At 44.8% G+C, this 13013-nt stretch overlaps 1 protein-coding gene across 2 annotated transcripts in view; it reads left to right on the top strand.

Annotated features, from left to right (window-relative positions):
* The window catches only part of PSD3 (pleckstrin and Sec7 domain containing 3), an 84100-nt gene extending 81717 nt beyond the window's left edge, over positions 1-2383 (top strand). For both annotated transcript variants that reach the window (XM_054398283.1, XM_054398284.1), the window contains one exon: positions 2171-2383. In XM_054398283.1, the coding sequence (XP_054254258.1) occupies positions 2171-2383 (213 nt within the window). The remainder of the gene's footprint in view (positions 1-2170) is intronic.
* Positions 2384-13013: the final 10630 nt, after the last annotated feature.

Genomic DNA, 13013 nt, shown 5'->3' with positions numbered 1-13013 from the left:
AATGGCATCCTGGCCTGTATCAGGAATAGTGTGGCCAGCAGGAGCAGGGAAGTCATTGTGCCCCTGTACTCAGCACTGGTTAGGCCACACCTTGAGTACTGTGTCCAGTTCTGGGCCCCTCAGTTCAAGAGAGATGTTGAGGTAATGGAACATGTCCAGAGAAGGGCAACGAGGCTGGTGAGGGGCCTGGAACACAAACCCTATGAGGAGAGGCTAAGGGAGCTGGGGTTGTTTAGCCTGGAGAAGAGGAGGCTCAGGGGTGACCTTACTGCTCTCTACAACTACCTGAAGGGAGGTTGTAGCCAGGAGGGGGTTGGTCTCTTCTCCCAAGCAACCAGCACCAGAACAAGAGGACACAGTTTCAAGCTGCGCTGGGGGAGGTATAGGCTGGATGTTAGGAGGAAGTTCTTCACAGAGAGGGTGATTGCCCATTGGAATGTGCTGCCCAGGGACGTGGTGGAGTCACCATCACTGGAGATGTTCAAGAGGAGACTGGATGAGGCACTTAGTGCCATGGTCTAGTTGATTGCTTAGGGCTGGGTGATAGGTTGGACTGGATGATCTTGGAGGTCTCTTCCAACCTGGCTGATTCTATGATTCTGTTCTAGGAACTAAAAGCAGAAGTCTGTATGGTAGTAGAATCACTCTCTGATGTATATAATGCTAATCCAAAGCTTAGAGCACTGGCTTGCCTTCTCTTTTGCAAAGGTGTCCCATTTGTTGTATGATGAATCATCCATCAGCACAGAGCATCACCATCAGGGTTCTGCTTGCTGTTTCTCCCTTTCCTTTTTTATTAAATGACACATCTTACCTGCTTCCTGTGTTTGTCTCGGGCAACATGGAACCAGAGCTCCAGCTATGGATTTTATATCAGTGTTTTTCAATTTCATTTTCAGTGGATCCTTATGGTCCTCCTCTATGACGTTGTGTTTATTCAAAGGACTGTTTGAAAACCCAGTCATGTTCTCTCTCTCTCTTTTTTTTTTTTTCTATATATTCCACACTTCAAAGCAGTTACCAGGCTTTTTGACTTTCTGCCCTCAAATAAGTGTTATTACCAGAACTTTATTATTTTATTATAAATTGGAAGAATTTTCCTTAAACACTTTCCTCTCTCAGGAATGTAACAGTTTGGCTGCTGTTTTGCCACTTTGAAATAGAAAATAACAAAACAGATGTTTACACCCTGCTTCTCTGTCCCCCAGTCAGCTGAGGTCACCCTAATTACAATGCCTGCACCATATCTTTAGTGGGTATGTCAGATCCCAGGAGGTGGGGTGCTCTGTTCTCAGGAGCTCGTGCCCCAGCTTCTGTTTTTCACAGTATCACAGTATATCAGAGGCTTGAAGCGACCTCAAGAGATCATTGGGTCCAACACCCCTGCCAAAGCAGGATCACCTAGGCTAGTCTGCACAGGAATGCATCCAGGTGGGTTTTGAAAGTCTCCAGGGAATGAGACTCCACAACACAAGCATCTGAGCAGACAGCAACCTTCATGGTTGATCATGAATGGCCCTGTCAAGGGAACATGCTATGCTGCTGTCATAGCTCTCTCATCTGCTCCTTTTTGTTAATGTCTGGTGTTGCAGAGCATCCTCTCATGGGCTTAGTGGTGGTCAAGCTGGTACAGTCTGAGCTTAACGGTACCCTGCTTTGGTATTTTCCTCATGTGCTGAAGCAAGGAAAGCAGGACCTGCTGGTGGGCACAGAGGGTTGTAAGGGAGAGCTGTAGCCAACCAGAGCTGGTTGTTTGTTGCCCTTTAGTTTGCTGCACTTCCTCCCCATGCCATGGCACCCGTTTCATCTCAATATACATGAGCATAGAATGTGAGTAAAGTCAGTAAATTCCCTTTGGGTGTTGCTACTTGGGAAACACCATGTGCTCCAACTAGCTGGGAGCCACCATTTGGCAGAGCTCTGGGATTTATGTGCTGTGGAGCTGAGTGCCTCAAATTGCACCCCTGCTCAGCCTGCACGAAGCTCTTTCTGTACAGCATAATTTGCATTAGCCACCATTGTTCCTGGCTACATCAGACACTATTGTTTGCATCCGTATTAGGCTCCTGGCTTTCAAGGCCAGCAGAAACCATCAAGTTAGCCAGAGTCTCTCAAGTGTTCCTGCAGAATTTCTTCCAGACTAATTCAGGCCTCTCTTTTAATTTCCCAGAAAAATCGCTATGAGATATATGTTGGCCTCCTGAAAGAAGGGGTGAAGGAGCTGCTGAGTGGAGGAGAGAATGATGCACCGGGACTGAAGAAATCCCACTCAAGTCCCTCATTGAATCAGGAGTCTCCAGTTAGTGCCAAGGTGAAACGCAATGTCTCGGAGAGGAAGGACTACAGGCCAGAAACACCCAGCATTAAGCAGAAGGTCACTTAGGGTGGAAATGACAACTAGGGGAACAGCCATGCAGCAAAGTACCGGTGATCAAATTTTTTTCATTTAATAACCTGTCATTCACAAAAAATAAGTGCATCTGCCTGAATGGAGTGTTAGTGACATTTTCTATTGTATATTTTGCTGTTTCTGTGCAAATTGTGGGAGATGTCTCTGCTCCTGCTTTGCTTTGCTTTGTTAATTTATCATTAAGCAACTGAAGCATCGGGACTTCTGTGTTGTTCTGTTTCTAAAGGAGCTGGGGGAGGGGTAGAGCGCCGTGACATATATTCTGTCTCTTCCCCATTTATCTCCTCCCATCGGCACGTGGCTTTCATCTCTCAAGTCACTTGTCACTTTATTTACATGGTGGGTGGGAAAATAACTGGACAAATGCTGCAATGCTGTGAATGCGAGCTGTAGCTGTGAGCAGAGCTGTGCAAATGGTCAGCTCCAGAAGCTAGCTAGAGCCTAGGGTACTGAGAACACTGGTTTCCTGTCAGTGCAGAACATGTTGGTACTAGTACTTAGCAGCAGGTAAATAGGCACTGTTGCTTATCTTTACTGCATTGACCATCGACCAGTGAATGTGAAAGAATGAAACCTGGAAACCTCTGGCAATGCTGGGATGACAGCATTGGAATAATTTGTTTGCTTTGTTCCAGGCAAAGCATCTTCTCCTGAGTTAGCAGGCTGGGGGGTATCCAAATCCGTGCTGTCTCTTCAGTCTGAGAGATTAGGGATTACCCAGTCCGAAGCACTACCTGGGCTTTAAATTTATTTGTGGAGCAGCCTGCTGTAGCTGTCAGCCATTAACATTGTATTTTAAAGACAAAGGGCCTCTGCACAGTTTTTAACTATATGCTTTCACTTAGCTGCTATATAGAGCCTTAGGATGCTCCCTGTTCCAGGACTTTCCTTGTTGGTATGCACAGATAGGTGTTTGCAATTTCTTTGCTAGTGACAAAGCACTTTTTGCCCTTTCAGAAAGGGGTTTTCCATTTTTCTGCTTTAGCTCACACAGAGCAGGAAGAGCCTGGTGCAGACCAGAGAAGGGGACAGACATGTCCTCCCTGCAGGGCAGGGTTTGGTGTCATCCTGGCTACTCCATGCTTGGAGGCCAGCATAAGGCAGCATCAGCTTTTGCAGATCTACCCTCCACCCACAGGAAACTATCCCACCTTACATCTCCTGCATACCTTGTACCAGGCTTTAAGAGGGGAGCACTGGACAGGGAGAGACCACTGAACTGAAAGCCCCCTGTTTATGCCACAGATCCCCAAGTGTGACCAGCAGTATTCAGGCACATGGAGTAGAAAGATAATGTAGAAATAATTTTCCTGCTTCCCAGTCCTTCTCTCTTGGGCAGCATGTTGGCTTTGCAGAGAGCACTGGCTCACCTGTTACTGAACACCATGGGTTTTAATCTCAGGATTGATCCTGGCCCTCTGGGTGAGCTTGGACAGGTCTCTTCCATTTTACCTTTCCCCTGCCCAGAGTAGTATATGCAAACTGGCCTCTTCTGCAGAGCACTGTGGGAAGTAGTGTTGAGAGCCAGTTGAAAATCATTCCTTGCTGTTACTTCTGTGTGCCTGCCACAGGGAAGCGTTCCTGATGGTTGTAATTCTTAATGCAAAAAATCAACATCAGTGCAAGGACTAGGTCATGAACTCATGTCCATCCTAAGTAGTTGAAGGGCCACACATCAAAAAAATTACCACCTGAGTAGATTTGTGTTCTGCCAGACTTCCCATAAGGGTCCACATCAATTAATTTGATTTATTGAATTGTTAGCTCAATAAGCTTGACAGGGAGTGATCAAAGAGAAGAACCTTAACAAGACACCACGTGACTTGCCTATTCACATTGAGGACCACTGTGCAACAACTTTCCTGGTGGTGTGCTCACCATTGGCAGTAACAGACTCTCAGATACTGGAAAGTGTTGGAGCAAATTGATCTTTGCAGTCGCAACCCAGCAGCAAACCAAAGGGGGCTGTTTCCACATGTGATGCTGGGAAGCACACACATCTGGCATCTGCCACTGAGAGTCTCTGCTAGTAATCAGGAGGTTAGCCCCTAGCCCTGCCAATGTTGCTCAAAACTACACAGTCCTGAATAGAAACTGTCAGTGCTTCCCAGGATCTGGGACTTTAGAAATTGTGCATACTTGCTGCAGTGGAGCAAACATTCAGTCCTCTTCCTGAAGAGGAAAGATGTCTTCTGCTGTTGGAGCCAAAGTGATGCAGTGCAGCATGCTGTTAGAAGACTCAGTGTAGAAAGACTCATGATAGCTCTCATTGGGAGGGGTTGTTTGAATTAATCACATGTGGTAGATCAAGAGGTTGTGGAGGGGAAACAAAGCCAGGAGATTCCTGCAGCTGTTGCTCAGAGGAGAGAAAAGAAGAAATGAATTTGGGGAACGCCACCTGCACATTTGAGAAGACAGCTAGTCCTACCTTAGTTAATGGCATTAGGAATAATGCAACAGAAACAAAAAACCCCATGCAGATTGGCAAATACTTGTCTGTCTGTGCAGGGTTGTCTAGGTGAGCTTTTTGAAGGTAGGCTGAAACATGCCCAGCAAACCCCCTTGTGATTATGGAGTGCCATTCTTTAAAAGGCAAAGAAGTGACATTTAACTTTTTTCCTCCTTTAAAATATTCTGGTTGTTGTAGACTGCAGTTAAATTGATGATCTCAAAAAGAAATTTTTCCTGTAAAATGTATTTCCCAGCTTTAACACAAAACCTGGGTAATTCCTCTTCAAAGTCATTGCAGAAGAGATGATTTGAATCAATAGGAAAAAATCAAAAAGTGAACTGCAAAAATGCTGCTTTCTTTTCATTTTTTTATTCTCTATTTCCATGTACACTTGTAAACAGATTAGGGTATATTTTTAATATCTCATCTGGGCTTAGCAAATGCATTTTTTTCGCCACACTTTTAGTTTTTAAACATTTGTTGAGCTTGTAGCATTCTTGGTGAGACTGCTGAGGCATGCAGATGAGTTTACTGAGAGTTTGTCAGGTTCCACTTAAATTTTAATTAATGCCATTTTGCTCTGTTGCTTTACAAATTCTAGGCATCCAAGGCACCCATATGAAAAAGCGTATTTTGGAGCCCAAGAGAAAAAGGTGATCCTGTTGAATGCCTAAGGCAGTATTGTAATTTGTTCCTCCCCCCACCCCCCTAGTGCTATTGTAGAGGGTAGGTTCTCAGGAGGTCTCAGTGGTGCATCTTCTTTTGTGGCACCACTGAGATTCTGTCCAGTTAGCTTTGCATGATACCCAGTACCCTGCCTTTCTTATCTGACCTGTTTGCCTTTAGCAGAGATCAGTACTTGACCTCAATGACACAGGAGCTCGTGATGCAACATCTAAGGATACCCTTGTTCATTCCTAACCCTTCTCTGGTACCCACAATGGACTCAGTATCAGCAGAGCAGCCTGCTATTTCCAGGGGTGCTTACTGAGCAGGAGTTACTGGCAGACCAACATGAGCATGTGGCGTGCAAGCAAGCCTTCACATCAGTGATGCAGGGAGCTGCCATTCTTCCTTCTCATCCTTCCTGTTGCAGTTTGCAGCCGTGACTCGGGCAAAGCTTCTGCCTTAGTGCTGAAAGCGGAGATGCAAGGAGCAGAGCAGGATAGGACCAAAGGCCTCTTGCCTCTGGCCTCTCAAGATGCAGACCAAATTCTCAGAGAGACCTATCCCAGTCTGAAGCATTGCTGGTTCCTCACCCTTCAGGGGCTTGACCTTCTTCTCTCCCCCGCTGACAGAGTAGAAGCAGGAGAGGACATCACTGAGTCTGCAACTGATAGCAGAGAGGCAAGGAAGGACAAAATTGCTTTCTCCTCTCCCCACTGAGCAACCAGAGCAAGTGAGATACTCTCTGAAAGCCAAAACTGTGATCTCCTCTGTGAGTCACCTGGATGCAGGGTTCTGGTTGAATTGTTTTTCATTTGGCAGCGGCTGCAAAAGACTCTCTGGGCCAGCTGTATGTTTGTGTGCATATCAAAGATAAATCACTCATGGACCAGTAAAGATGTCTGCAGCTTTTAAATCCAGTATTTATGTTGTGTCTTTAATTGATGTGGAGAGATAAGTCAGCCAGCAGAGTGATTAATGCAGCGGAGCTGCGGGGGAAAGCTGTTTAGCTGTGATGCTGACTCAGTTTTTCATCTGTAACTAGCCACTTGTAAATGGTTACCAGAAGCTTTATAAGGGCTTGTCACAGCTCATTCCTTAAGTGTTTTCCCTCTGATCTTGCCTGCTCCCAGGAAGCAGTCTGTCCACTTCTGGGGGCTCCCCTGGAGAGAGCATAGTCCTGCTTTGAGGTGGAGTTCAGACTAAGAGAGATCTCCAGAGAATTATTCGATGATTTTTCACATCTCCAGTGCCTTCTGGTAACAATGCTGATTGTTATTCTGGTGTGATACAGTGAATATTTTTTTGCCTTTACCCAGTTGGGAATGAGGTTCCTACTTGATTAGAACAGCCCCTTCACTGGGGAGGTGATTGTGGCAGTGGAGAAAGTCAAAGGTGGCTTCTGGAGGCATTGCATAGCAGTGCTCTTGAAAGTGGGGAAGGCTTTTCTGTGCAGATGGCACACCAGTTACCGTGTCTGCATTCTCCATCCCTAAATTGATTTTGGCCTTGTTGCAGTTAGTCTGACAGCTCCTCCTCTTTTTCTGTCAAGCAGCTCATGTCTGTCATCTTAGCACCTCAGCTGCTTCTGTATAACAGGTCTCTTTCCTTCCATGCTTGCAGAAATCTATATGTGACTGTCCCATCTTGCCTTGAGAAAACCTGCTCTGAAGCAGTGCTGCGTTGAATGGATAACCCTGTGAAGAGCTTTTCATTCTGGTTGTTGGTATCCTATGTTTCCAGCCACGATTATGGCTAGGAGGTGCAAGACAGAGTTTTAGACTGCTGTGATTCTCTAGCATTACACTGCTGGGATGCAAAGTCCTCCCTCTCAGATTCAGACCAGACACTTGTGACATTCCTGATCTCCTTTCCAAGAAGTCTTGGAGGCAAAGGCTACCCATGGTGTGGGGAAACCTTGAAATGCTGGTTTGTGAGGATTTGGGTTACTTTTCAAACCAGGCCGTACATTTTGCAGCCTTTTAGGGAGATGTGTGAAAACAAGATTTAAAAATGCTATTTTCAACTAATGTGCCCCAAGCACAGAGGGATGCTGTCCGGCTTGTCAGAAACACTGGCTGCCTTTGCAGAGACAAGGAACAACACACCTTTTCTCAAGCAATATTCCAGCTTGTTTAAATATTCCAGCTGCTAGTTTAATCTTTCCCCAATATTACTCTCCCAGGCTCTGGGACATCACATCTGCTCTGAGAAGACAGTTACAAAGTCTGCATTTCTCTCCAGAGCACAACCAGAGCTCCCAGTGTGTGTTCCCAGCATCTGATATCCAGGCTGCCTAGAGAGGTGAACCAAAGAACTTGTGTCAGAAATTTCTTGGAAAGAGCAGATCACCTGCTTTTTAGAGGATATTTTAGTACATGTGGAAGCAGTGTCATGCGCCTGGCCTCTCCCCTTGCCAAGAGATTGCCCAGCAGCATAGGTGTAGTGTGCTGCTTCACTTGGAGCTTCACCGTGTGGGACCTGAACATTTGATTCAGCAAGAAGAGGCTCTGTCAGCCTCCAGAGAAATGATGTCATCTAACCTGAGCACCAATACAGAGGACAGTGATACCATAGGAAGTCAGAAAGCTGGTGTCACCCTCTGTGGCAGGTCACCTGCTGGAGAATCTGTGCTTAAGCATTGCCCCCAGTGCCAGGGTAATTAAAAATGCTGACTTCCTTTTCCACCTACCCTGTGCTGCTTGAGGAGTCCCTACCGCCTGCTGCTTTTCTCCTTGGTGGCTGCAGCACCCTCATCCGGGGTGCCACTGTGCTGCGGTTAGGAGCTGGTTTAAGTAAGAATAAGGAGGACAGGCCTCAGAGAAATGTGTCTGGATGCCATGTGGGAGTAACTTGCTCAACCCTGCTTGAGAGAAGGTACCTGGCTGGTCTGATTTGTTAGTTGCATTGAGGCAACGGTTTAATTATTTGTTAGAGTGCTTCCCTTGGTAAAAGCAAGCAACAGCTTTCCTAAAGACTGCACCATTGACTTGACTTTGCTCCCATGATGAGGAGCAAATTTAGGCCAGCCCAAAGCACTATCTGTCCTTCCCTTTGAACAATGAACTACTCCATACAAATTATAAATGCTTAAACAGTGAAGGACTTCTCATGGCATCTGCTGTTATATCTGTGCCAGGAATCAATTGGAGTCCAGGCCACAGATTTATTTGGACCAAGAAAAAGTGCATCTCTTACTAATTCAAGGATTGAAAGTGCTACAAACCACAAAGGCAGGACTTTTCTGATATAGACTATTGTAATTAGTAGCCACTGTAGCACTGGTCCTGTATGTAACTCACCTGCATGAGACCAGCACAAGGCAATTTGTCTAAGCAGGCAAGGTTTCAGCTTTGCTTTGGGCTAAGGAATAGCTTTGTGTAACCCCAGAGCAGCTAGCCAGGCTGCTGTGGAGGCTTTTTTGACACAAAATCCTCTGACTCCCCTGAGCCTCTTGCTAGGAGAAGGAAGATCCAATGATGTCCAGTCTGTGTCACTGCACAGGGCAAACTCTATTGGTAGTATCAGCCTTTAATCACTTACATGCTTAGGAAGAACTCATGCTTAGTGCTATCAAATTCCAAAAGACTGTAGGATGAGGACAGGGGTTAGTTGTGTGGGTTGTATTTTTTTTTTTTTTTAATTTGCACATATTCATGACAACTCTGTCCTGTAACTTAAGGTTGGGATTACAGCTTGGCTACAAGAACATAGCTTTCAGCAGTTTGAAAACTTTAAAATCACTACTCTTTGCGTGAGGTACTGAGGTTTACATGGTGAATGTGTTAAATGATGCCTATAGGTGTGTGTATGTATTTCATAGGTAGGCTTCTATGGCTCAGCACTCCAAAGTCTGCTGTTCTTTCCGAGGCTTGTTTTGATCAAAGCACTTTGGTAGCTGCAAATTTTGTTAGGATGCTTCTTGTTCTAGTTGTTCTCAAAGTAGGTTAAACAGTCATCAGGGCTTTCGCAGATTTAGGGTATCCCTTGAGCTGCCTTGATCTCCGTTTGTTGTCCACCAGGGGCTGCCTGTTGTTATACACGTCAAAAGCAAAGACATATATTTGAGAGTCTAAGCAATGACTACTGGGTGGGATTTTCTGCTAGCTTAACACTGGGCTAACCCTCTCTCTGTTGATGTCAGCCAGTGCCTGCAGCAGAGGAGCATCTGTACTAACTTCTGAAAAATCACACTCTGGGGATCTAATACACAGCTTTACTTCTGAAAATGTTGACTTTGCTCTGTGAAAATTCAGTGCAGGAACATCATGCCCAAGAGTGTCCAGTCAGGACAGATATCTGTGATGTCTCCTGTAGATATACCACGCACCAGTAGTGGCGAGGGTTTCTTTCTTCAGCTGTATAGATTTCCAGAAAAGTGTTTGGCTCGTCAACAGGGAAAGGGCAGCAGGTCTGAAATATCTCTCTTTTATGACTCCCAAAGGCTTCCCTTAGGACATTCAAACAAACTTTTAACAAGTTGCTGGTCTAAGTTTAAAGACATAAGGGAACTCGGTGAGTTTTCCTATTGTGCTATAATCAGGGCAACATGAGCTTTATCTGCATTATACTTGGAAAGGGAGAGCAAAGCCTCAGCATGGAATTCTTACCTGGACTCATAAAACTCTTCTCATGCAGTTACTGTGAAGCACTTGAACAACCTCAGTGAAGCTGTGCTTTGTACTTCACTGGACCATGGCTGTGTCTTGCAGGACTGAGATGTGAGCGGACTGTAGCTCAGGATGAAATGAAGAGGGACATGCACATCACCTTGCTTTGGGGTATAATCCTTTTCCAGGTGTTGAGCTTCTCCCTTGGGTTACCTGCCTCCCATGGTGGTGCAGTGGGAAGATGACAGTGAGCACTTGCACTCAGAGTCACAAGTTAGGAAGTGTCATTTGCCCTCCACCTGAGCTGTTGTAGTGGTGTTTTCTCTTAGGCCAAGAAGTGGGACTGCATTTTCAGTTATCTTTGCATGGTACCCATATGGGAAGAGTAACTCTTGATAGCGGTAGTGTAGAAGGGTGTTTTGCATATGTGCATTCACGTGCCCTGTGCATTCCTTGTGTGCAAACCTAACCTTACAGGACCTGGCAGCAGTCCTTGCAAGACCTTTCCTCTGGGTGGCCTCCCTTTTGCCAAGTGTAGGAACCTTTTTTCTGGTAACCTTGAACTCAGTTTATGCTGATCACTGAATTACTGGAGTGTTTTTCATGCAACACACTAGATGTCATCTTGATCTCACTGCTTTGTGGTAACTTCTTGGTTTGCTGTGAAGCAGCATTGAGGTAATGACTAAGTCCTTTCCAGCAGCATGAAACTTGCCACTCCGACTCTTGGGATGGTCATCGTTGCAGGTCTGAGACTCTCCTACCACCAGGGCACCCTATTTTGTCCCTGGGAGCGTGCACAGCCAGAAAGCATACTTCTCATTGCTTGGAGTCAGAGCACACTTAAGTCAAGCCCTGGTTCATGGGAGATGTTTCCACGTGCTGCTGATGTCCATAAGGACTCAAACACGCTTTCTGACACAGAGATGCTTTCCCGAAGCAGAGTCGTCACTCTTTTCTACAGGTACCACAGGATGCCCTCCCTTATTCTGCTTCATGTAACTGGTACTAGAATGATCATTTCCTGATAAATGAAGGCACTTAATCAGTCTTCTTCCCCTTGGAAGAAGGACTTTTGGGGATATTGTTATATCATTTGAAATAATATTTTGGAATTTAAGTTTACATTGCTTTATTTTTCACTTGAGGTGACTGTATATAAATAATTTCCTCTATTTTATCATTGCTGATAAAGTAAGCCTACGGTATACAGACAAATAATTTGCCTTTGATGTATTGAAACTGTGAGATATAAAGTAGACTTCTTTCTTGTGTCCATGTTCCTGACTATAACTCTGTTCCTCTGTGTTTTTATAAGTTGGAATAAATGTTGCTTACGGGCAACAGAGAGCCTGCAAGCTTCCCAATAATTTTTATGTAATTGAAATCAAGGAACCTTAGTGAAGGATCTCACATATGTATAATGATATATGTATATGTACAAACTTTAGAAAGAAATAAACCAAATGTATTTCATCTTCTGCAGTTGAATGTTTTTTACTGGATCCCTGACCTTAAAGTGAGAACATGAAAGTGGCTTTACCAGGCCATACATCCATACATGAGCCTCTGGCTGTCCTGCCCAGGGAAGCTGCTGCAATGCTTTGTCCAGTGCACATCTCTGATTTCTGCCAGTCACTAGTTTCAAGTTTTACTCATTACCTTACCTGGACCTGAATACCTCTGACAGGGCAGAGACCAGTACAGCCCCACACAAGTGTATAGAAAGTCCTTACTACAGGAAGCTTGAAGAGGTGTGTGATGGAGAGTGACCAATGGAGCCAATGATACTGCATGCATACTAGTTCTGTGTGAGAGAAGCTGGAGCATGTCTTTCTTCTTTTGAACCTCTCCAGTTTGTTAAAGGGTGTGTAGCCTAGAGAGTTACCACTACTTAGCTGTGAAGACACACAATAAAGAGAATTAACTGATCAAAAATGGGTTTGCCAGTACATGGGTTGCAAGAGGGAGGCTGCAGCAAAGAGCTGTTCAGAAATGATTTGGAGGTGACCTGAAAATGTATATGAATTAGTTTGGTTGAGGCTAGTCTCAAGGTTGGGAATTGTTGTTGGCCTCTTGGATGGGAAACAAGGAGGGAGGCAGAAAAGTCAGACACTAAGGAAAAAGGGGGAGTGCAGATAGAGGTGGAAGTGAGTAAGAAATGATGGCAAATAGCCTTGCTATTCCTGGATTGGACATGGCTCAGTGTGGGAAGATAGGATACTGTGTGGAGAGTGAGTAGCAGGGCAAATGAAGAGAGTGTGTCCGATACCAAATAGGGCACGGAGAAGCTTTACAACAGGCCTGGGAGCTTAGATTTGAAGGCAATCGTAGGGAAAATACATTTTTTTCTCAACAAGTTCTCTGAAAATCATCTTGAGATGATTTTTTCCTCCTAGAGATTTGTCATGTTGCCTTTAGAAGAACGGCAAGACCTCCAGCACCTGAGATAGTTCTCAGTTTCAATTCTCAGTTCTCAGATAGTTTCACACAATACCATGGCATGTCAGATTTCTTTCATTGCTAGTACCTTCTGGTTAATTCAAAGCAGTGCTTTTGGTTCCCATGCATGCTTTTGGATTAGTACATCTTTTATGAAAAGACTAAATAAAGTGGTGGTGAGGATGGGTGGGAGTATTTTACAAAGATGTATTAAATGCCTCCTCTGAGCTCAAATAAATGTTTTTTAGCCATGTCTGAATGTTAATGTCAGTACTGCTCACCACATCTTTTCCTATTCTGTCTTCCTAGCTGACAACATTGACACTGAAAATTTTCTGCCTGGAATCATTAGTTGTGTCATTACCTTGCTCATAATGCATTAAACCAGAAAAAAGAAAAATGACGGAACAAGTGCAAAGTGAAAGACAGATGT

The sequence above is a fragment of the Indicator indicator genome, chromosome Z (genome assembly GCF_027791375.1).
Source record: "Indicator indicator isolate 239-I01 chromosome Z, UM_Iind_1.1, whole genome shotgun sequence".
Lineage (NCBI taxonomy): Eukaryota > Metazoa > Chordata > Aves > Piciformes > Indicatoridae > Indicator > Indicator indicator.
This window is presented reverse-complemented; position numbering and strand designations above follow the sequence as displayed.